Here is a 26,009-nt window from a genome sequence, read left to right as displayed (position 1 = left end):
AGTAAAACGGTTTTTTTTGGGGGGGGGGTGAGAGATGCCAACCATGAACCACTGTCTGTCACTGCCTGTACAACAGTCTGAAAGGGTCTGTATGAATATAGAACAGAGATAATCAGTCGTTCTCCAGCCGAGGGCCGAGCAAAACAAATGAAATAGGCCTAGAACTTGGCAAAAGAACAGAAAACGTCAGCTTTCTTCTGGTGAAACCTTGTCTGAAATCCTGAGCAGCTTCAAAGGGAAATAGCAGCTCTTCACGTGATCATGTCCTGCCTCCGATCAAACTCAACAGGTAGACTACAGACTGCAGCTCTGTGCTTCAAATGGAACCCTATTCCCTATATAAGGCTCTGGTCTAAAGTAGTGCACTATGTAGGGAATAGGGCTCTGGTCTAACGTAGTGCACTATGTAGGGAATAGGGCTCTGGTCTAACGTAGTGCACTATGTAGGGAATAGGGCTCTGGTCTAACGTAGTGCACTATATAGGGAATAGGGCTCTGGTCTAAAGTAGTGGACTATATACGGAATAGGGCTCTGGTCTAAAGTAGTGCACTATATAGGGAATAGGGCTCTGGTCTAAAGTAGTGCACTATATAGGGAATAGGGCTCTGGTCTAAAGTAGTGCACTATATAGGGAATAGGGCTCTGGTCTAAAGTAGTGCACTATATAGGGAATAGGGCTCTGGTCGAAAGTAGTGCACTATGTAGGGAATAGATGAAGTGTGTGTGTTGCCAGGTGGTGGTGGTTTAATGCACTTAGACAAAGCGTTAAGACTCCTGTGGCTCCGTGCGCTGCACACGGCCGGCAGCATGACCAGTCACGAGCCGCCCTGCCTCGACATGGCTCAACTGACCTCAGCCCCAACACACACGTCTTATGGCACATTGTTCCTTCTGGGCTCAGCGCTCTGGCAACACAGGACTGACTGCCTGGCAGGCTGCCTCAGGGTCGGAGAGAGGAGAGGGGGAGTCTAGAGACAGAACTGGATGAAGGGAGAGGAGAGAGGGGAGGGGGAGTCTAGAGACAGAACTGGATGAAGGGAGAGGAGAGAGGGGAGGGGGAGTCTAGAGACAGAACTGGATGAAGGGAGAGGAGAGGGAGGGGGAGTCTAGAGGGGATGAGTCTAGAGACAGAACTGGATGAAGGGAGAGGAGAGAGGGGAGGGGGAGTCTAGAGACAGAACTGGATGAAGGGAGAGGAGAGAGGGGGGGAGGGGGAGTCTAGAGACAGAACTGGATGAAGAGAGAGGAGAGAGGGGAGGGGAGTCTAGAGACAGAACTGGATGAAGAGAGAGGAGAGAGGGGAGGGGGAGTCTAGAGACAGAACTGGATGAAGGGAGAGGAGAGGGACAGGCTACATCCCAAATTGCACCCTATTCCCTATATATAGTGCCATAGGCCCTGGTCAAAGGCAGTAAACTGTATAGGGAATAGGATGCCATTTTGGACACAGTAGAGCTGACTTAGACAACCAACGGCAGCAACAGTAACCAGGCTGCCAGGAGCCTGTGCTGAATGCAGGTCAATCAGACAAACCTCCCCTTGCAGCCGGGACAAAGGGACTGGAAGAGACATGTCCAGGCAGCACTCTGGACAGGACTGACCCCCTGGCGCCAGACACACAGCACCACCTAACCACTCACTATACATACACACAGTGACAGTCAGTGTCGAAAATGGAACCCTGTTCGCTATTTAGTGCACTAGTCATGACCAGGGCCCATAACCCTAATCCCTATATAGTGCACTAGTCATGACCAGGGCCCATAACCCTAATCCCTATATAGTGCACTAGTCATGACCAGGGCCCATAACCCTAATCCCTATATAGTGCACTAGTCATGACCAGGGCCCATAACCCTAATCCCTATATAGTGCACTAGCCATGACCAGGCCATAACCCTATTCCCTATATAGTGCACTAGCCATGACCAGGGCATAACCCTATTCCCTATATAGTGCACTAGCCATGACCAGGGCCCATAAACCTAATCCCTATATAGTGCACTAGCCATGACCAGGCCTATAACCCTATTCCCTATATAGTGTACTAGTCATGACCAGGGCCCATAACCCTAATCCCTATATAGTGCACTAGTCATGACCAGGGCCCATAAACCTAATCCCTATATAGTGCACTAGTCATGACCAGGGCCCATAAACCTAATCCCTATATAGTGCACTAGTCATGACCAGGGCCCATAACCCTAATCCCTATATAGTGCACTAGTCATGACCAGGGCCCATAACCCTAATTCCTATATAGTGCACTAGTCATGACCAGGGCCTATAACCCTATTCCCTATATAGTGCACTAGCCATGACCAGGGCCCATAACCCTAATCCCTATATAGTGCACTAGCCATGACCAGGCCATAACCCTATTCCCTATATAGTGCACTAGTCATGACCAGGGCCTATAACCCTATTCCCTATATAGTGCACTAGTCATGACCAGGGCCCATAAACCTAATCCCTATATAGTGCACTAGTCATGACCAGGGCCCATAACCCTAATCCCTATATAGTGCACTAGTCATGACCAGGGCCCATAACCCTAATCCCTATATAGTGCACTAGCCATGACCAGGCCATAACCCTATTCCCTATATAGTGCACTAGTCATGACCAGGGCCCATAACCCTAATCCCTATATAGTGCACTAGTCATGACCAGGGCCCATAACCCTAATCCCTATATAGTGCACTAGTCATGACCAGGGCCCATAACCCTAATCCCTATATAGTGCACTAGTCATGACCAGGCCATAACCCTAATCCCTATATAGTGCACTAGCCATGACCAGGCCATAACCCTATTCCCTATATAGTGCACTAGCCATGACCAGGGCATAACCCTATTCCCTATATAGTGCACTAGCCATGACCAGGGCCCATAAACCTAATCCCTATATAGTGCACTAGCCATGACCAGGCCTATAACCCTATTCCCTATATAGTGTACTAGTCATGACCAGGGCCCATAACCCTAATCCCTATATAGTGCACTAGTCATGACCAGGGCCCATAAACCTAATCCCTATATAGTGCACTAGTCATGACCAGGGCCCATAAACCTAATCCCTATATAGTGCACTAGTCATGACCAGGGCCCATAACCCTAATCCCTATATAGTGCACTAGTCATGACCAGGGCCCATAACCCTAATTCCTATATAGTGCACTAGTCATGACCAGGGCCTATAACCCTATTCCCTATATAGTGCACTAGCCATGACCAGGGCCCATAACCCTAATCCCTATATAGTGCACTAGCCATGACCAGGCCATAACCCTATTCCCTATATAGTGCACTAGTCATGACCAGGGCCTATAACCCTATTCCCTATATAGTGCACTAGTCATGACCAGGGCCCATAAACCTAATCCCTATATAGTGCACTAGTCATGACCAGGGCCCATAACCCTAATCCCTATATAGTGCACTAGCCATGACCAGGGCCCATAACCCTAATCCCTATATAGTGCACTAGCCATGACCAGGCCATAACCCTATTCCCTATATAGTGCACTAGTCATGACCAGGGCCTATAACCCTATTCCCTATATAGTGCACTAGTCATGACCAGGGCCCATAAACCTAATCCCTATATAGTGCACTAGCCATGACCAGGCCATAACCCTATTCCCTATATAGTGCACTAGTCATGACCAGGGCCTATAACCCTATTCCCTATATAGTGCACTAGTCATGACCAGGGCCCATAACCCTAATCCCTATATAGTGCACTAGCCATGACCAGGCCATAACCCTATTCCCTATATAGTGCACTAGTCATGACCAGGGCCTATAACCCTATTCCCTATATAGTGCACTAGTCATGACCAGGGCCCACAGGGATCTCTATAGGGAATAGAGAAGCATTTGGGATGCTAACACAGAATGTAATGCATAATTGTTGAAGTCCTATACTAGGCCCAAATCTGTCACTCATATAATTTATAATCTGAAGTCCTAGACTAGGCCCAAATCTGTCGCTCATATAATTCATAATCTGAAGTCCTATACTAGGCCCAAATCTGTCGCTCATATAATTTATAATCTGAAGTCCTATACTAGGCCCAAATCTGTCGCTCATATCATTCATAACCTGAAGTCCTATACTAGGCCCAAATCTGTCGCTCATATCATTCATAATCTGAAGTCCTAGACTTGGCCCAAATCTGTCGCTCATATAATTTATAATCTGAAGTCCTAGACTTGGCCCAAATCTGTCGTTCATATAATTTATAATCTGAAGTCCTAGACTAGGACCAAATCTGTCGTTCATATAATTTATAATCTGAAGTCCTAGACTAGGCCCAAATCTGTCCTTCAAAGCAAAGCCAAGCTATAAGGCAGGAAACTAGCAGCATACTTCTATTACCATATGGGTGCCATGCCAACAGCAACAGGCTGGTGGTTTGATGTTCTTGGTAGGAATGACCCAATTTAAAATGAAAACGAGATGGTGAAATATGAATAAAGCCCATTGATGTGAGGACCAGAGGAGAGCACATGTTGGTCATCATGACCCGACCAGCCTCTCCTCTCCTCAACACATTCTCTTTAATTAACTCAGCTGAACTCTTCCACCGTCTCTAGTCTGCATGTAATTAGAAGAGATTAGCTGAGAGGAGAGGTAATGAGCAACAGATTCCCTGGTACAGGCTCAAAGTAACTGCTCGTTAAGACTACTCCTCGGCTGGCCTAGAAGAGGAAACCACTTTCTCTTCATGCCACTGCACTTCACCCAATTGGATATTCACCCAATTTCACCCACAAGGTTTCATTTATTTATTTCACCAGGTCGGCCAGTTGAGTTCTCATTTACAACTGCGACCTGGCCAAGATAAAGCAAAGCAGTGAGACACAAACAACACAGAGTTAAACATAAACAAACGTACAGTCAATTACACAATAGAAAAGTCTATGTACAGTGTGTGCAAATGTAGTAAGAGTAGGGAGGTAAGGCAATAAATAGGCCGTAGTGGCAAAATAATTACAATTTAGCATTAACACTGGAGTGATAGATGTGCAGAAGATGAATGTGCAAGTAGAGATACTGGGGTGCAAAGGAGCAAAACAATAAATAACAGTTCGGGGATGAGGTAGTTGGGTGGGCTATTTACAGATGGGCTATGTACAGGTGCAATGATCTGTAAGCTGCTCTGACAGCTGGTGCTTAAAGCTAGTGAGGGAGATATGAGTCTCTAGCATCAGCGATTTTTGCAATTAGTTCCAGTCATTGGCAGCAGAGAACTGGAAGGAAAGGCGGCCGAAGTAGGTGTTGGCTTTGGGGCTGACCAGTGAAATATACCTGCTGGAGCGCGTGCTCCGTTTGGGTGTTGCTATGGTGACCAGTGAGCTGAGATAAGGCAGGGCTTTACCTAGAAAAGACTTATAGATGACCTGGAACCTGTGGTTTGGCGACGAATATGAAGTGAGGGCCAGCCAACGAGAGCATAGAGGTCGCAGTGGTGGGTAGTATATGGGGAATTAGTGACAAAACGGATGGCACTGTGATAGACTGCATCCAGTTTGCTGAGTAGAGTGTTGGAGGCTATTTTGTAAATGACATTGCCGAAGTCAAGGATCGGTAGGATAGTCAGTTTTACGAGGGTATGTTTGGCAGCATGAGTGAAGGATGCTTTGTTGCGAAATAGGAAGCTGATTCTAGATTTAATTTTGGATTGGAGATGCTTGATGTGAGTCTGGAAGGAGAGTTTACAGTCTAACCAGACATCTAGGTATTTGTAGTTGTTCACATATTCTAAGTCAGAACCGTACAGAGTAGTGATGCTAGACCGGCGGGCAGGTGGGGGCAGCGATCGGTTGAATAGCATGCATTTAGTTTTACTTGCATTTAAGAGCAGTTGGAGGCCACGGAAGGAGAGTTGTATGGCATTGAAGCTCGTCTGGAGGTTTGTTAACACAGTGTCCAAAGAAGGGCCAGAAGTATACAGAATGGTGTCGTCTGTGTAGACGTGGATCAGATGATCACCAGCAGCAAGAGCAACATCATTGATGTATACAGAGAAAAGAGTCGGCCCGAGAATTGAACCCTGTGGCACCCCCATAGAGACTGCCAGAGGTCTGGACAACAGGCCCTCTGATATAACATACTGAACTGTGTCTGAGAAATAGTTGGTGAACCAGGCAAGGCAGTCATTTGAGAAACCAAGGCTGTTGAGTCTGCCGATAAAGAATGCTGTGATTGACAACAAAAAAGCCCTGGCCAAGTCGATGAATACGGCTGCACAGTATTGTCCTTTATTGATGGCGGTTATGATATTGTTTAGGACCTTGAGCGTGGCTGAGGTGCACCCGTGACCAGCTCGGAAACCAGATTGCACAGCGGAGAAGGTACGGTGGGATTCAAAATGGTCAGTGATCTGTTTGTTAACTTGGCTTTGGAAGACTTTGGAAAGGCAGGGCAGGATGGTACAGGTCTGTAAACAGTTTGGGTCTAGAGTGTCTCCCTCTTTGAAGAGGGGGATGACCGCAGCAGCTTTCCAATCTTTAGGGATCTCAGACGATATGAAAGAAGGTTGAACAGGCAATTAATATTGATTGCAACAATGGCAGCGGATAATTTTAGAAAGAAAGGGTCCAGATTGTCTATCCCAGCTGATTTGTAGGGGACCAGATGGTCTATCCCAGCTGATTTGTAGGGTCCCAGATTGTCTATCCCAGCTGATTTGTGGGGTCCAGATTGTCTATCCCAGCTGATTTGTGGGGTCCAGATTGTCTATCCCAGCTGATTTGTAGGGTCCCAGATTGTCTATCCCAGCTGATTTGTGGGGTCCAGATTGTCTATCCCAGCTGATTTGTGGGGTCCAGATTGTCTATCCCAGTTGATTTGTGGGGGTCCAGATTGTCTATCCCAGCTGATTTGTAGGGCTGATCCAGATTGTCTATCCCAGCTGATTTGTTTGTAGGGGTCCAGATTTTGTAGGGGTCCAGATTGTCTATCCCAGCTGATTTGTAGGGGTCCAGATTGTCTATCCCAGCTGATTTGCTGATTTGTAGGGGTCCAGATTGTCTATCCCAGCTGATTTGTAGGGGTCCAGATTGTCTATCCCAGCTGATTTGATTGTCTATCCCAGCTGATTTGGGGGTCCAGATTGTCTATCCCAGCTGATTCTTAGGGGTCCAGATTGTCTATCCCAGCTGATTTGTAGGGGTCCAGATTGTCTATCCCAGCTGATTCCAGCTGATTCTTAGGGGTCCAGATTGTCTATCCCAGCTGATTTGTAGGGGTCCAGATTGTCTATCCCAGCTGATTTGTAGGGGTCCAGATTGTCTATCCCAGCTGATTTGTAGGGGTCCAGATTGTCTATCCCAGCTGATTTGTAGGGGTCCAGATTGTCCCAGCTGATTTGTAGGGGTCCAGATTGTCTATCCCAGCTGATTTGTAGGGGTCCAGATTGTCTATCCCAGCTGATTTGTAGGGGTCCAGATTGTCTATCCCAGCTGATTTGTAGGGGTCCAGATTGTCTATCCCAGCTGATTTGTAGGGGTCCAGATTGTCTATCCCAGCTGATTTGTAGGGGTCCAGATTTCACAGCTCTTTCAGAACAGCAGCTATCTGGATTTGGATGAAGGAGAAATGGGGAGGCTTGGGCAAGTTGCTGTGGGGGGTGCAGTGCTGTTGACCGGGGTAGGGGTAGCCAGGTGGAAAGCATGGCCAGCTGTAGAAAAATGCTTATTGAAATTCTCGATTATCGTAGATTTATCGGTGGTGACAGTTTTGCAGTGGGCAGCTGGGAGGAGGTGCTCTTATTCTCCATGGACTTTACAGTGTCCCAGAACCTTTTAGAGTTTGTGCTACAGGATGCAATTTTCTGTTTGAAAAAGCTAGCCTTTGCTTTCCTAACTGCCTGTGTATATTAGATGTATACAAGATGTTTTTGTGCTGGTCAAGGGCAGTCAGGTCTGGAGTGAACCACAGGCTATATCTGTTATTAGTTCTACATTTTTTGAATGGGGCATGCTTATTTAAGATGGTGAGGAAAGCACTTTTAAAGAATAACCAGGCATCCTCTACTGACGGAATGAGCTCAATATCCTTCCAGGATACCCTTGCCAGGTCGATTAGAAAGGCCTACTGACGGAATGAGGTCAATATCCTTCCAGGATACCCGGGCCAGGTCAATTAGAAAGGCCTACTGACGGAATGAGGTCAATATCCTTCCAGGATACCCGGGCCAGGTCGATTAGAAAGGTCTACTGACGGAAGGAGGTCAATATCCTTCCAGGATACCCGGGCCAGGTCGATTAGAAAGGTCTACTGACGGAAGGAGGTCAATATCCTTCCAGGATACCCGGGCCAGGTCGATTAGAAAGGTCTACTGACGGAATGAGGTCAATATCCTTCCAGGATACCCGGGCCAGGTCGATTAGAAAGGTCTGATTGCTGAAGTGCTTTATCAGAGCGTTTGACAGTGATGAGTGGTGGTCGTTTGACCGCAGACCCATCACGGACACAGGCAATGAGGCAGTGATCGCTGAGATCCTGGTTGAAGACAGCAGAGGTGTATTTAGAGGGCAGGTTGGTCAGGATGATATCTATGAGGGTGCCCGTGTTTACGGATTTAGGGTTGTACCTGGTAGGTTCCATGATAATTTTTGTGATATTGAGGGCATATAGCTTAATTTGTAGGACGGCCTGGGTGTTAAGCATATCCCAGTTTAGGTCACCTAACAGTACAAACTCTGAAGACAAATGGTGGGTGGTTCATTTACATATGGTGTCCAGGGCAACAGCTAGGGGCTGAGGGGGGTCTATAACAAGCAGCAACACTTGTTTCTGGAAAGGTGGATTTTTAAAAGTAGAAGCTCAAACTGTTTGGGCACAGACCTGGATAGTAAGATAGAACTCTGCAAGCTAACTCCACCCTCTTTGGCAGTTCTATCTTGGTGGAAAATGTAGTTGGAGATGGAAATTTCTGAATTTTTGGTGGCCTTCCTAAGCAAGGATTCAGACACGGCTAGGACATCAGGGTTGGCAGAGTGTGCTAAAGCATTGAAAAAAACAAACTTAGGGAGGAGGCTTTTGATGTTAATAACATGCATGAAACCAAGGCTTTTACGGTTACAGAAGTCAACAAATGATAGAGCCTGGGGAATAGATGTAGTACTGGGGGCTACAGGGCCTGAGGAATAGATGTAGTACTGGGGGCTACATGGCCTGGGGAATATATGTAGTACTGCTACAGGGCCTAGGGAATATATGTAGTACTGGGGGCTACAGGGCCTGGGGAATAGATGTAGTACTGCTACAGGGCCTGGGGAATAGATGTAGTACTGGGGGTTACAGGGCCTGGGGAATAGATGTAGTACTGGGGGCTATGGGGCCTGGGGAATAGATGTAGTACTGGGGGCTACAGGGCCTGGGGAATAGATGTAGTACTGGGGGCTACAGGGCCTGGGGAATAGATGTAGTACTGGGGGCTACAGGGCCTGGGGAATAGATGTAGCACTGGGGGCTACAGGGCCTGGGGAATAGATGTAGCACTGGGGGCTACAGGGCCTGGGGAATAGATGTAGTACTGGGGGCTACAGGGCCTGGGGAATAGATGTAGTACTGCTACAGGGCCTGGAGAATAGATGTAGTACTGCTACAGGGCCTGGGGAATAGATGTAGTACTGGGGGCTACGGGGCCTGGGTTAACCTCTACATCACCAGAGGAACAGAGGAGGAGTAGGATAAGGGTACGGCTAAAGGCTATAAGAACTGGTCGTCTAGTTCGTTGGGGACAGAGAATAAAAGGAGAAGATTTATGGCGTGGTAGAATAGATTCAAGGCATAATATACAGACAATGGTATGGTTGGATGTGAGTACAGTGGAGGTAAACCTATGCGTTGGGTGACGATGAGAGCGGTTTCGTCTCTGGAGGCACCAGTTAACCTAGGCGTGGTCTCCGCATGTGTGTGGAGTGGGACGAAAGAGCTATCTAAGGCATTTTGAGTGGGACTGAGGGCTCTACAGTGAAATAAAACAATAAAAACTAACCAAGACAGCAGTAGACAAGGCATATTGACATTAGAGAGAGAGGCAATCACAGGTGTTGAACAGGAGAGCTAAGACAACAACGGGTAAATGGTGGAGAATGGGCAGAGCTGGTCAGTTAGGTACGTACAGGACCTGAGTTAGAGGCTGGGAGGGTCAGGTAAACAAAATGAGGTAGTCTGTTATATATGATTTTTAACCCACTAGCTTGTATGTAATAGATTATTTTTAACCCACTAGCTTGTATGTAATAGATTATTTTTAACCCACTAGATTGTCTGTAATAGATTATTTATGATGACAAATAATGTTTTTACCTCTATAACATCAGCATTTATTTGTATTTATTTATTTAACTAGGCAAGTCAGTTAAGAACAAATTCTTATTTACAACGACGGCCTACCACCAGCAGTAATTTAATACCTACATTGAGCATAATGTCATGTGTTGCTGCCTTGCTGTGTTGTTGTCTTAGGTCTCTCTTTATGTACTGTTGTGTTGTCTCTCTTATCGTGATGTGTGTTTTACCCTATATTTTCATTTAATACATTTTTATTTTAATCCCAGCCCCCGTCCCCGCAGGAGGCATTTTGCCTTTTGGGAGGCAGTCCTTGTAAGTAAGACTTTTTTCTGAACTGACTTGCCTAGTTAAATAAATAAAGGTTAAATAAATAAAATATTAGAGGCATTCACGAAGTGTCAAACGTCATGAGGTGCCAAAATCAAGTACTAAAGCCTTTTACTATATCACTATTTAAGCCACTCTAAAAAAGATTGACTCGAATTTTATAACAAGTGAAGGGAAGTAAGAACCGAAAGGGAAAAGTTGTGTGATCAGTTGAGATGTATAAATGTATACAAGGTAGGCTGTTATAGACGTTGTGAGGAGCCACCTCAAACTGTACTTTTACTGATGCATCACTGTGTTTATTCATGAAACAATGTATACATTTCCATTTGATCATTGAACTGTATCAACATTAAACCTGATCCTAAAAGTGTTATTAGAACGCTTCAGGTGAAAAAAAGGGTCAATTTCAGTTGAATATGAATGTTTTAAAATATAATTAGATTTTGTTTTAAAGTAATAATCTCAAAAACCATTATTATGTTGTGAACATAAAATAAAGAGAGATAAATCTCCGCGCTTGGAGTCCTTGACAGAAGTCGCATTCCACAGACCTGACTCAAGGTGATCATTCAGTAAGAGGGAAAGATTTGTGTAATTCACCTCTCAGGAGAGAATGGATAACTCATTCTCTATTTAGTTTATTACATTATAACAATCTCTTCACCAGTCGGCCTTGGATAAAAACACTGACGCATTCACCATTCTGCAACTTTAATTTCCACAAATCGAAGCTTTCAAATCTAAATGGTAGCCTACAAATAGTTCGTCTGCACAGCTCCTTTTCAATTCGACCATTATGAACAAGCAGTTCATGAAATAATGAAAGTTACAAAGAAGAATTCTCACCTGCCCTTCCAACTACACTGATCGCTGGAGTATTGAGAGAACGCTATCCGACACAGCAGGAGGACCGATAACAAGTATGCTAAAATCGGTGTCAGCATGTTTAATCCCACCGCTGTTGCTCGGAGCGCAACACTTTCCTTCTTCTCAACTAAAACAACCAAATCCACCCGCGTAACTCCAACGACATAACGTCCCCATCGGTTCTGGTCGCCTGTTGAAATGTCTTCGAATGTTGTTTTCTTCCCGTAAAAGCCAGTAGAACCGTGAAAAAAAAAGCGTTACTTCAGTAAGAACCATCCACCGTATCGTAACCTACAACGGACAGCGGCTGCTTGCATTCCTCTACTGGAAGTTCAGTGAGTGAATTTCTCCGAGGTCTTCTCACGTCACTCCCCTTCACCAAGCAGATCCGCACGCATGCGCAATGCCTTCTCGGCTAGATGTTGGAAGTATGTTTCTATAATTACAAAATCTCACCGAGGCTAGTATCTACTTACTAGTAATTGATAAATGATACATTACAAAGTCTACAGTCGAAATAACCCACCGGTGAAAGTTTGGGTAAATTGACTGAGTAATCTGTGGTTCATTATCGTTTCCTTTCCAAAAGTGCCCCTCATCATTCCAATTCTACTTGATAGTTGTTGTCAGTCATTCGTTATGATGACATATGTGGGTACAACCATATTGTTGTTACATTTGATGTGCTGTCATAAATATATAGTCCTCTCGGAAGTTTTTCTTTTGAAACAAGATATAAGTGTGTTTTTCCAACTGAACTACACACACACACACACACACACACACACACACACACACACACACACACACACACACACACACACACACACACACACACACACACACACACACACACACACACACACAATCATATCTTTAAAAAAAAACTGAAACCCGTTAGACAGGAAACTAGAGTTGTTTGAGAAAAAAACTGAAACCTAGAGCTGTTTGAGACAGGAAACTAGAGTTGTTTGAGACAGGGGAAACTAGAGCTGTTTGAGACAGGGGAAAGAGCTGTTTGAGACAAGGGAAACTGTTTTTGAGACAAGGGGAAACTAGAGCTGTTTGAGACAAAACTAGAGCTGTTTGAAACTAGAGTTGTTTGAGACAAGGGAAACTAGAGTTGTTTGAGACAGGGGAAACTAGAGCTGTTTGAGACAGGGGAAACTAGAGTCTGTTTGAGACAAGGGAAACTAGAGTTGTTTGAGACAAGGGGAAACTAGAGCTGTTTGAGACAGGGGAAACTAGATCTGTTTGAGACAAGGGAAACTAGAGTTGTTTGAGACAAGGGAAACTAGAGCTGTTTGAGACAGGGAAACTAGAGCTGTTTGAGACAAGGGAAACTAGAGTTGTTTGAGACAAGGGAAACTAGAGCTGTTTGAGACAGGGGTTTGAAACTAGAGCTGTTTGAGACAAGGGGAAACTTTGTTTGAGACAAGGGAAACTAGAGTTGTTTGAGACAAAACTAGGGTTTGAAACTAGAGCTGTTTGAGACAAGGGAAACTAGAGCTGTTTGAGACAAGGGAAACTAGAGTTGTTTGAGACAGGGGAAACTAGAGCTGTTTGAGACAAGGGGAAACTAGAGCTGTTTGAGACAGGGGAAACTAGAGCTGTTTGAGACAAGGGAAACTAGAGTTGTTTGAGACAAAACTAGGTTTGAGACAAAACTAGAGCTGTTTGAGACAGGGGAAACTAGATCTGTTTGAGACAAGGGAAACTAGAGTTGTTTGAGACAGGGGAAACTAGAGCTGTTTGAGACAGGGGAAACTAGAGCTGTTTGAGACAGGGGAAACTAGAGTTGTTTGAGACAGGGGAAACTAGATCTGTTTGAGACAAGGGAAACTAGAGTTGTTTGAGACAGGGGAAACTAGAGCTGTTTGAGACAAGGGGAAACTAGAGCTGTTTGAGACAAGGGGAAACTAGAGTTGTTTGAGACAAGGGGAAACTAGAGCTGTTTGAGACAAGGGGAAACTAGAGCTGTTTGAGACAAGGGGAAACTAGAGTTGTTTGAGACAGGGGAAACTAGAGCTGTTTGAGACAGGGGAAACTAGAGTTGTTTGAGACAGGGGAAACTAGATCTGTTTGAGACAGGGGAAACTAGATTTGTTTGAGACAGGGGAAACTAGAGTTGTTTGAGACAAGGGAAACTAGAGTTGTTCGAGACAGGGGAAACTAGAGTTGTTTGAGACAAGGGAAACTAGAGTTGTTCGAGACAGGGGAAACTAGAGTTGTTTGAGACAAGGGAAACTAGAGTTGTTCGAGACAGGGGAAACTAGAGTTGTTTGAGACAGGGGAAACTAGAGTTGTTCGAGACAGGGGAAACTAGAGTTGTTTGAGACAGGGGAAACTAGAGCTGTTTGAGACAGGCACTTATAATCTCTGATTTCTTTGGACATGTGTGTGTGGTTGTGTGTGTGTGTATGTGTGTGTTTGTGTGTGTGTATGTGTATGTGTATGTGTGTGTTTGTGTGTGTGTGTGTCCTCTATATTAACACAGTATTTGTATTGGTCTTGCTACATTGTTGCAGCATGTTGTCAGGGCACACTGACTAGACCCTAGCTGTTGTAATGTAATCATGATGCATGTTGGGACACGCTGTCTGGGAGTCAACAACAATGACACCTGCCTCCACAGCCACACTGACACCTGTATAGCTTTAACAACTATTATGAATGTGTGAAACCGAGGTTAGAAAGAGTGAGAGACCGACATGTACAGTTGAAGTCGGAAGTTTACATACACTTAGGTTGGAGTCATTAAAACCAGTTTTTCAACCACTCCACAAGTTTCTTGTTAATAAACTATAGTTTTGACAAGTTGGTTAGAACATCTGCTTTGTGCATGACACAAGTCCTTTTTCCAACAATTGTTTACAGACAGATTATTTCACCTATAATTCGCTGTATCACATTTCCAGTGGGTCAGAAGTTTACATACACTAAGTTGACTGTGCCTTTAAACAGCTTGGAAAATTCCAGAAATTATGTCATGGCTTTAGAAGCTTCTGATAGGCTAGTTGACATCATTTGAGTCATTTGGAGGTGTTCCAGTGGATGTATTTCAAGGCCTACATTCAACTCAGTGCCTCTTTGCTTAACATCATGGAAAAATCGAAAGAAATCAGCCAAGACCTCCACAAGTCTGGTTCATCCTTGGGAGCAATTTCCAAATGCCTGAAGGTACCACGTTCATCTGTATAAACAATAGTACGCAAGTATAAACACCATGTGACCACGCAGCCGTCATACCGCTCAGGAAGGAGATGCGTTCTGTCTCCTAGAGATGAACGTACTTTGGTGCGAAAAGTGAAATCCCAGAACATCAAGGAGTTCAAAACCCCCGAGCTGACAAGGTAAATCTGTTGTTCTGCCCCTGAACAGGCAGTTAACCCACTGTTCCTAGGCCGTCATTGAAAATAAGAATTTGTTCTTAACTGACTTGCCTGGTTAAATAAAGGTAAAATAAATTAAAAAGGTACAGAAGTATCTATATCCACAGTAAAACAAGTCCTATATCGACATAACCTGAAGGCCGCTCAGCAAGGAAGAAGCCACTGCTCCAAAGCCACCACAAAAAGCCAGACTACGGTTTGCAACTGCACATGGGGACAAAGATCGTACTTTTTGGAGAAATGTCCTCTGGTCTGATGAAACAACAAAAATAGAACTGTTTGGCCATAATGACCATTGTTATGTTTGGAGGAAAAAGGGGGAGGCTTGCAAGCCAAAGAACACCATCCCAACTGTGAAGCATGGGGGTAGAAGCATCATGTTGTGGGGGGGCTTTGCTGCAGGAGGGACTGGTACACTTCACAAAATATGTATATGGCTAAGGTGTATGTAAACTCTCAACTTCAACTGTATATATCAACGACTCGGCGAGGGCACTAGAACAGTCTGCAGCACCCGGCCTCACCCTATTAGAATCTGAAGTCAAATGTCTGCTGATGATCTGGTGCTTCTGTCCTCAACCAAGGAGGGCCAACAGCAGCACCTAGATCTCCTGCACAGATTCTGTCAGACCAGGGCCCTGACAGTAAATCTCAGTAAGACAAAAATAATGGTGTTCCAAAAAAGGTCCAGTCACCAGGACGACAAATACAAATTCCATCTAGACAAAGTTGCCCTAGAACACATGAAAAACTATACAAACCTCGGCCTAAACATCAGCACCACAGGTAACTTCCACAAAGCTGTAAACGATCTGAGAGACAAGGCAAGAAGGGTCTTCTACACCATCAAAAGGAACATAAAATTCGACATACCAATTATGATCTGGTTAAAAACACTTGAATCAGTCATAGAACCTATTATCCTTTATGGTTGTGAAGTCTGGGGTCCGCTCACCAACCAAGAATTCACAAAATGGGACAGACACTAAATTGAGACTCTGCATATTGAATTCTGCAAAAACGTCCCCTGTGTACAACACCAAATAATGCATGCAGAGCAGAATTAGGCCGATACCCACTAATTAACAAAATCCAGAAAAGAGCTGTTCATTTCTACAACCACCTAATAGGAAGCGATTCCCAAAACTTCCTTAACAAAGCCATCACCTACAGAGAGATGAACCTGGAGAAGAGTCCTGTAAGCAAGCTGGTCCTGGGGCTCTGTTCACAAACACAAACACACCCTACAGAGCCCCAGGACAGCAGCTCAATTAGACCCAACCAAATCACGAGAAAACAAAAAGATAAATACTTAACACATCGAAAAGAATTAACATAAAAACAGAGCAAACTAAAATGTTATTTGGCCCTAAACAGAGAGTTCACTGTGGCAGAATACCTGACCACTGTGACTGACCCAAACTTAAGGAAAGCTATGTACAGAGTCAGGGAGTATAGCCCTGCAATTGAGAAAGGCCGCCGTAGGCAGAACTGGCTCTCGAGAGAAGACAGGCTATGTGCTCACTGCCCACAAAATGAGGTGGAAACTGAGCTGCACTTCCTAACCTCCTGCCAAATGTATGACCATATTAGAGAGACATATTTCCCTCAGATTACACAGACCCACAAAAAAATCAAAAACAAACCCAATTTTGATAAATTCACATATTTATTGGGTGAAATACCACAGTGTGCCATCACAGCAGCAATATTTGTGAGCTGTTGACACAAGAAACCAGTGAAGAACAAACACCATTGTAAATACAACCTATATTTATGTTAATTTATTTTCCCTTTTGTACTTTAACTATTTGCACATTGTTACAACACTGTATATAGACATACTATGACATTCACAATGTCTTCATTCCTTTGGAGCTTTTGTGAGTGTAATGTTTACTGTTGATTTTTATTGTTTATGTCACTTTAGTTTATTATCTATTTCACTTGCTTTGGCAATGTAAACATATGTTTCCCATGCCAATAAAGCACTTTGAATTGAATTGAATTGAGAGAGAGCTAAATCCCCTACAACCCATTACCTGTCCAATCCGTCATACATTTTACAACTGTGGGCATTTTTTTCCCTGTGACTTCCTCTCTAAATCTTTTATAATGGTTGCTGCACAACCTAAACCGTTTAAAGTTGTTGTTGTTGTTTTAAAGTGGGACAGCAGTTAGTTGTTTTAAAGTGGGACAGCAGTTAGTTGTTTTAAAGTGGGACAGTTGGTTTAAAGTGGGACAGCAGTTAGTTGTTTTAAAGTGGGACAGCAGTTAGTTGTTTTAAAGTGGGACAGTTGGTTTAAAGTGGGACAGCAGTTAGTTGTTTTAAAGTGGGACAGCAGTTAGTTGTTTTAAAGTGGGACAGCAGTTAGTTGTTTTAAAGTGGGACAGTTGGTTTTAAAGTGGGACAGTTGTTGTTTAAAGTGGGACAGCAGTTAGTTGTTTTAAAGTGGGACAGCAGTTAGTTGTTTTAAAGTGGGACAGTTGGTTTAAAGTGGGACAGCAGTTAGTTGTTTTAAAGTGGGACAGTTAGTTGTTTTAAAGTGGGACAGTTGTTGTTTTAAAGTGGGACAGCAGTTAGTTGTTTTAAAGTGGGACAGCAGTTAGTTGTTTTTAAAGCAGTAGTTAGTTGTTTTAAAGTGGGACAGTTGGTTTTAAAGTGGGACAGCAGTTAGTTGTTTTAAAGTGGGACAGCAGTTAGTTGTTTTAAAGTGGGACAGTTGGTTTAAAGTGGGACAGCAGTTAGTTGTTTTAAAGTGGGACAGTAGTTAGTTGTTTTAAAGTGGGACAGTAGTTAGTTGTTTTAAAGTGGGACAGTAGTTAGTTGTTTTAAAGTGGGACAGTAGTTAGTTGTTTTAAAGTGGGACAGTAGTTAGTTGTTTTAAAGTGGGACAGTAGTTAGTTGTTTTAAAGTGGGACAGTAGTTAGTTGTTTTAAAGTGGGACAGTTGGTTTAAAGTGGGACAGTTGTTGTTTTAAAGTGGGACAGCAGTTAGTTGTTTTAAAGTGGGACAGTAGTTAGTTGTTTTAAAGTGGGACAGTAGTTAGTTGTTTTAAAGTGGGACAGTTGGTTTAAAGTGGGACAGCAGTTAGTTGTTTTAAAGTGGGACAGTAGTTAGTTGTTTTAAAGTGGGACAGTAGTTAGTTGTTTTAAAGTGGGACAGTAGTTAGTTGTTTTAAAGTGAGACACTAGTTAGTTGTTTTAAAGTGGGACAGTAGTTAGTTGTTTTAAAGTGGGACAGTTGGTTTAAAGTGGGACAGCAGTTAGTTGTTTTAAAGTGGGACAGTAGTTAGTTGTTTTAAAGTGGGACAGTTGATTTAAAGTGGGAAAGCAGTTAGTTGTTTTAAAGTGGGACAGCAGTTAGTTGTTTTAAAGTGGGACAGTTGGTTTAAAGTGGGACAGCAGTTAGTTGTTTTAAAGTGGGACAGTAGTTAGTTGTTTTAAAGTGGGACAGTAGTTAGTTGTTTTAAAGTGGGACAGTAGTTAGTTGTTTTAAAGTGGGACAGTAGTTAGTTGTTTTAAAGTGGGACAGTTGGTTTAAAGTGGGACAGCAGTTAGTTGTTTTAAAGTGGGACAGTAGTTAGTTGTTTTAAAGTGGGACAGTAGTTAGTTGTTTTAAAGTGGGACAGTAGTTAGTTGTTTTAAAGTGGGACAGCAGTTAGTTGTTTTAAAGTGGGACAGTAGTTAGTTGTTTTAAAGTGGGACAGCAGTTAGTTGTTTTAAAGTGGGAACGTAGTTAGTTGTTTTAAAGTGGGACAGTAGTTAGTTGTTTTAAAGTGGGACAGCAGTTAGTTGTTTTAAAGTGGGACAGTTGGTTTAAAGTGGGACAGTAGTTAGTTTTTTAAAAGTGGGACAGTTGGTTTAAAGTGGGGCAGTAGTTAGTTGTTTTAAAGTGGGGCCGTCCTCCTCTTGTCTTGTTATTCCAGTTGTGTTATCTCCAGTCAGTTCCCTGTGTTTGTTTTTGTCTTTTTCCTTTGACTGACTGACGTACTGCAGCTGAATGGCAGGTTTTCTCCTAACCCTCACCTGTCACATATCTCAAACAGGGAAAAGGAGAGGGAGTGAGGGGGAAGGGGGGAGAAAGAGAGAAGGAGGGGGAGAGAGAGGGAAGGAGGGGGAGAGAGGGGAGAGTGGAGAAGAATGAGAGAGAGAGGGAATGAGGGGGAGAGAGGAGGAGAGAGAGGGAAGGAGGGAAGGAGGGGAGAAAGATGGAAGGAGAGGGAGAGAGGGGGAAGGAGGGGAGAGAGAGAGAAGGAGGGGGAGAGAGAGAGGAGGAGGAGAGAGGAGGAGAGAGGGGAGAGAGGGGGAAGGAGGAGAGAGAGGGAAGGAGTGGGAAGGAGGGGAGAAAGATGGAAGGAGAGGGAGAGAGAGGGAAGGAGGGGGAGAGAGGGGAGAGTGGAGAAGGAGGAGAGAGAGAGGGAATGAGGGGGAGAGAGGAGGAGAGAGAGGGAGAGAGGGGGAAGGAGGGGAGAAAGATGGAAGGAGAGGGAGAGAGGGGGAAGGAGGGGAGAAAGATGGAATGAGAGGGAGAGAGGGGGAAGGAGGGGAGAGAGAGGAAAAAACAAAAACCAAGAAGGATAAGTACGCACAGAAAGAGAACTAGTTAATGACTACCTGTTGGTGGTTGTAGACTGAAATTTGTCAGAGCAGCACAGACTTCCTATTGAGTAGTGATTAGGGATACATGAGAAGGTCGGCATGCTTTGGTAAATATGATGTAGCCTGGACAGGACAGGGGGGAAGACAATGTAGTTCTGACTAGCTGTGAGTAGTGAGAGGGATGGGAAGAGGGGGAACAGATCAGTTTGGGGGAGGTGTGAGAGAGAGGGAAAGAGAAAAGAGAGGAAGGACAGAGCGAGAGTGTGGAAAGAGTGAGAGAGAGGACAGAGAGAGAGAGAGGACAGAGAGAGAGAGAGGATAGAGAGAGAGGACAGAGAGAGAGAGGATAGAGAGAGAGAGGACAGAGAGAGAGAGGACAGAGAGAGAGAGCCCTTGAATAGAGAGAGAGAGGACAGAGAGAGAGAGGACAGAGAGAGAGAGGACAGAGAGAGAGAGGACAGAGAGAGAGAGGATAGAGAGAGAAGAGAGAGAGAGGGGGAGAGAAAGAGAGAGAGAGAGAGGGGGAGAGAGTGGGAGAGAAGGAGAGAGGGGGAGAGAGAGGGAGAGAGAGAAGGGAGAGAGAGAGGGAGTAGAAAAAGAGAGCGAGAGAGAGGGGGAGAGAGTGGGAGAGAAGGAGAGAGGGGGGAGAGAGAGAGAGAGAGAGAGAGGGAGAGAGAGAGGGAGAGAGAGGGGGACAGAGAGAGAGGGGGAGGTTGTTATTTCAGAGTAGCTGTTGTTGTCCTTAACGATGTGTCTGTCTCCTGCTGTGACTCTGTGAGGGAGTCACTGTGCCCACAGTCAGCCCCAAGCTGAGAAAGCACCAGTAAACGGGATTGCACTGCTGGCAGGACGTGATTGTGTGTGTGTGTGTGTGTGTGTGTGTGTGTGTGTGTGTGTGTGTGTGTGTGTGTGTGTGTGTGTGTGTGTGTGTGTGTGTGTGTGTGTGTGTGTGTGTGTGTGTTCTGTCATCACCTATCCTCAAACACCTCAAAGTTACGAGAAGAAGTAGTGTTTCTGGTTTCTCCCGGACAGTTCACTGTATATTGTGAAATGAGAAAACAGGAGTGTGTGCGTGTCTGTGTGTGTGTGTGTGTGTTTCTGTGTGTGCGTCTGTGTGGTTGTGTGTGTGTGTGTGCTTGTCTGTGTGTGTCTGTGTGTCTGTGTGTGCTTGTCTGTGTGTGTCTGTGTGGTTGTGTGTGTGTGTGTGTGTGTGTGTGTGTGTGTGTGTGTGTGTGTGTGTGTGTGTGTGTGTGTGTGTGTGTGTGTGTGTGTGTTGTCTGTGTGTGTCTGTGTGGCTGTGTGTGTGTGTGTGTGTCTGTGTGTGCTTGTCTGTGTGTGTCTGTGTGGTGTGTGTGTGTGTGTGTGTGTGTGTGTGTGTGTGTGTGTGTGTGTGTGTGTGTGTGTGTGTGTGTGTGTGTGTGTGTGTGTGTGTGTGTGTGTGTGTGTGTGTGTGTGAGAAAGAAGGACTTGAATCCCAGTCCAATAATAACCAGATTGTCTTCTGTTTGTTCAGCTCCAGAGCATTCAGAAAGTATTCACACCCCTTCACTTATTCCACATTTTTTACATTTTTATTTCACCTTTATTTAACCAGGTAGGCAAGTTGAGAACAAGTTCTCATTTACAATTGCGACCTGGCCAAGATAAAGCAAAGCAGTTCGACACAAACAACGACACAGAGTTACACATGGAGTAAAACAAACATACAGTCAATAATACAGTATAAACAAGTCTATATACAATGTGAGCAAATGAGGTGAGATAAGGGAGGTAAAGGCAAAAAAGGCCATGGTGGCAAAGTAAATACAATATAGCAAGTAAAACACTGGAAATGTAGATTTGCAGTGGAAGAATGTGCATAGTAGAAATACAAATAATGGGGTGCAAAGGAGCTAAATAAATAAATTAATTAATTAAAAACAGTAGGGAAAGAGGTAGTTGTTTGGGCTAAATTATAGGTGGGCTATGTACAGGTGCAGTAATCTGTGAGCTGCTCTGACAGTTGGTGCTTAAAGCTAGTGAGGGAGATAAGTGTTTCCAGTTTCAGAGATTTTTGTAGTTCGTTCCAATCATTGGCAGCAGAGAACTGGAAGGAGAGGCGGCCAAAGAAAGAATTGGTTTTGGGGGTGACTAGAGAGATATACCTGCTGGAGCGTGTGCTACAGGTGGGAGATGCTATGGTGACCAGCGAGCTGAGATAAGGGGGGACTTTACATAGCAGGGTCTTGTAGATGACATGGAGCCAGTGGGTTTGGCGACGCGTATGAAGCGAGGGCCAGCCAACGAGAGCGTACAGGTCGCAATGGTGGGTAGTATATGGGGCTTTGGTGACAAAACGGATTGCACTGTGATAGACTGCATCCAATTTGTTGAGTAGGGTATTGGAGGCTATTTTGTAAATGACATCGCCGAAGTCGAGGATTGGTAGGATGGTCAGTTTTACGAGGGTATGTTTGGCAGCATGAGTGAAGGATGCTTTGTTGCGAAAAAGGAAGCCAATTGTGTTACAGCCTGAATTGAAAATGGATTACATTTAGATGTTTTGTGTCACTGGCCTACACACAATAGCCCATTATGTCAAAATAGAATAATGTATTTACATGTATGAATGAATAACAAATGAAATGTCTTGAGTCAAGAAGTATTCAATCCCTTTGTTATGGCCTCAATAAGTTCAGGAGGAAACATGTGCTTCTTAACATGTCACATAATACAGTGGCTTGTGAAAGTATTCACCCCCCTTGGCATTTTTCCCATTCTGTTGCCTTTACAACCTGGAATTAAAATAGATTATTTTGGGTTTGTATCATTTGATTTACAGAACTTTACCAATGCAAAATACTTTTATTGTGAAACAAACAAAAAAAGTCAGTACTTTGCAGAGACACCTTTTGCAGCAGATACAATTGAAAGTCTCTTGGGGTATGTCTCAATAAACTTGGAACATCTAGCCACTGGGATTTTTGCCCATTCTTCAAGGCAAAACTGCTCCAGCTCCTTCAAGTTGGATGGGTTCCACTGGTGTACAGCAATCTTTAAGTCGTACCACAGATTGTCAATTGGATTGATGTCTGGGCTTTGACTAGGCCATTCCAAGACATTTAAATGTTTTCCCCTTAACCACTTGAGTGTTGCTTTAGCAGTATGTTTAGGGTCATTGTCCTGCTGGAAGGTGAACCACCGTCCCAGTCTCAAATCTCTGGAAGACTGAAACAGGTTTCCATCAAGAATTTCCCTGTATTTAGCACCATCCATCATTCCTTCAATTCTGACCAGTTTCCCAGTCCCTGCCGATGAACAACATCCCCACATGCTGCCACCACCCTGCCTCACTTTGGGGATGTGGTTCTCGGGGTGATGGGAGATGTTTGGTTTGCGCCAGACATAGTGTTTTCCTTGATGGCCAAAAAGCTCAATGTTAGTCTCATCTGACCAGAGTCTCCCACATGCCTTCTGGCATTTTTTCTTTAAGCAATTGCTTTTTCTGGCCACTCTTCCGTAAAGCCCAGCTCTGTGGAGTGTACAGCTTAAAGTGGTCCTATGGACAGATATTCCAATCTCTGCTGTGAAGCTTTGCAGCTCCTTCAGGGTTATCCTTGGTCTCTTTGTTGCCTCTCTGATTAATGCCCTCCTTGCCTGGTCTCTGAGTTTTGGTGGGCGGCCCTCTCTTGCCAGGTTTGTTGTGGTTCCATATTCTTAAAATGTTCAAATAATGGATTTAATGGTGCTCCGTGGGATGGTCAAAGTTAATTATATTATTTTATAACCCAACCCTGATCTGTACTTCTCCACAACTTTGTCTCTGACCTGTTTGGAGAGCTCCTTGGTCTTCATGGTGCCACTTGCTTTGGTGGTGCCCCTTGCTTAGTGGAGACTCTGGGGCTTTTCAGAACAGGTGTATATATACTGAGATCATGTGACAGATCATGTGACACTTAGATTGTACACAGGTGGACTGTAACTAATTCTGTGACTTCTGAAGGTAATTAGCTGCACCAGATCTTATTAAGGGGCTTCATAGTAAAGTGGTGAATACATACACACAAACTTTTATTTTTTTACATTTCACTTCAGCCAATTTGGACTATTTTGTGTTTGTCCATTACATGAAATCCAAATAAAAAATACATTTAAATTACAGGTTGTAATGCAATAAAAGAGATAAAACGCCATGGGGGATGAATACTTTTGCAAGGACCTGTACATTTCATGGACTCACTTTGTGTGCAATAATCGTGTTTAACATGATTTTTTTAATGACTATCTCATCTCTGTTCCCCACACATACAATTATCTGTAAGGTCCTTCAGTCAAGCAGTGAATTTACAACCCAGATTAAAACCACAAACACCTGGGAGGTTTTCAAATGACTCACAAAGAAGGGCACCTATTGGTAGATGGGTGAACATAAAGTAGACATTGAATATCTCTTTGAGCATGGTGAAGTTATTCATTATACTTTGGATGGTGTATCAATATACCCAGTCACTATAAAGATACAGGTGTCCTTCCTGCCCGGATAGGATGGAAACCACTCAGGGATTTCACAATAAGGCCAATGGTGACTTTAAAAGAGTTGCAGAGTTTAATGGAGAAAACGGAGGATGGATCAGACAGAGTGAAAAGAAGGAAGTCTGTACAGAATAAAACTATTCATCCTGTTTGCAATAAGGCACTAAAGTAATACTGCAAAAAAAGTGGCAAAGCAATTCACTTTTTGTCCTGAATACAAAAGTGTTACCTTTGGGGCAAAACCAATACAACACATTACTGAGTACCACTCTCCATATTTTCAAGCATAGGGATAGCTGCATCATGTTATGGGTATGCTTGTAATCGTTAAGGACTTTGGAGTTTTTTAGGATGAGAAATACATGGAATGGAGCTAAACACAGACATCTACTTGAAAATCTATGACAAGACCTGAAAATGGTCGTCTAGCAATGATTAACAATTTGAAAAGAGCTTGAAGAATTTTGGAAAGTTTAATGTGAAAATGTTGCATCATCCAGGTGTAAAAAGTTCTTACAGACTTACCCAGAAAGACTCACAGCTGTAATAGTTGCCAATGGTGCTTTTACAAAGTATTGATTGGGATGTGAATACTTATGTAAATGAGATATTTCTGTATTACATTTTACAACAATTTTATAAAAACATGTTTTCGCTTTGTCATTATGGGGTATTGTGATGTCATTATGGGGTATTGTGATGTCATTATGGGGTATTGTGATGTCATTATGGGGTATTGTAATGTCATTATGGGGTATTGTGATGTCATTATGGGGTATTGTGATGTCATTATGGGGTATTGTGATGTCATTATGGGGTATTGTGATGTCATTATGGGGTATTGTAATGTCATTATGGGGTATTGTAATGTCATTATGGGGTATTGTGATGTCATTATGGGGTATTGTGATGTCATTATGGGGTATTGTGATGTCATTATGGGGTATTGTGATGTCATTATGGGGTATTGTGTGTAGATGCATGAGAAAAACATATAATTCATCCATTTAGAATTTAAGGCTGTAAAACAACAACATTTGGAAGAAGTTAAGGGGTATGGATACTTTTTGAAGGTATATCTGCTGAGAGCCAATATTGATTAATAGGGCTCGGATCCCGCTAGTCGGATCAAAATCAATAACATCCGGTGAAGCTGGAGCGCGCCAAATTCAAATGACAAAATTGTAATATTAAACATTCATGAACATACAAGTGTCTGACATCATTTAAAAGCGTAACTTCTTGTTAATCCAACCACGTTGTCAGATTTCAAAAAGGCTTTACGGCGAAAACATACCATGCAATTATCTGAGGACAGCACCCCACTTCAAAATATTTTTCCAAACCAGCACAGGCATCACAAAATCACAAATAGCGATAAAATACATCACTTACCTTTGAAGATCTTCCTCTGTTTGCAATCCCAAGGGTCCCAGCTAAACAACAAATGGTTGTTTTGTTCAACAAAATCCTTCTTTATATCCCAAAAATGTCAGTTTATTTGGCGCGCTTGTTTCAGTAATCCACTGGTTCAACATGCATACAGTACAAACGAATCCAAAAAGTTACCGGTAAGTTCGTCCAAACAAGTCAAATGATGTTTCTAATTAATCCTCAGGTACTCTAATATCTAAATAAACAATAAAATTGAAGACGGAGAATAGTATGTTCAATAGGGACGATAAATAACGAAGAGTGCGCACCTCATTCACACGCGCAACAAGACACTTTTCTAATGTGAGACACATTGGAAAAACTACAACTACTCATTTGTTTTTCAAAGAACAAGCCTGAAACCCTTTTTTAAAGACTGTTGACATCTAGTGGAAGCCATAGGAACTGCAATCTGGGTATTCTTTATTTGTATATCTAGCATTGAAATGGCCTGTGACCTCAACAACAACAAAATTCAGGATGGATTTTCCTCTGGTTTTTACCTAACATATCAGTTCTGTTATACTCACAGACATTTTTTAAACAGTTTTATCCA

At 43.6% G+C, this 26,009-nt stretch overlaps 1 protein-coding gene across 2 annotated transcripts in view; it reads right to left on the bottom strand.

Moving 5' to 3' along the window:
- Positions 1 to 11,859, bottom strand: part of metrnla (meteorin like, glial cell differentiation regulator a) — a 35,945-nt gene extending 24,086 nt beyond the window's left edge. For both annotated transcript variants that reach the window (XR_006082062.1, XM_042314877.1), the window contains exon 1: positions 11,493 to 11,859. Coding sequence is in view for 1 of the 2 variants with exons in the window: in XM_042314877.1 (XP_042170811.1) it covers positions 11,493 to 11,590 (98 nt within the window). In the remaining variant the exon portion in view is untranslated. The remainder of the gene's footprint in view (positions 1 to 11,492) is intronic.
- Between the last annotated feature and the right edge of the window lie 14,150 nt (positions 11,860 to 26,009).

This window comes from Oncorhynchus tshawytscha, unplaced genomic scaffold (assembly GCF_018296145.1).
Source record: "Oncorhynchus tshawytscha isolate Ot180627B unplaced genomic scaffold, Otsh_v2.0 Un_contig_3322_pilon_pilon, whole genome shotgun sequence".
NCBI classification, from domain to species: domain Eukaryota; kingdom Metazoa; phylum Chordata; class Actinopteri; order Salmoniformes; family Salmonidae; genus Oncorhynchus; species Oncorhynchus tshawytscha.
Note: the sequence above shows the minus strand (reverse complement) of the source record. Positions and strands in the feature narration are given on the sequence as shown.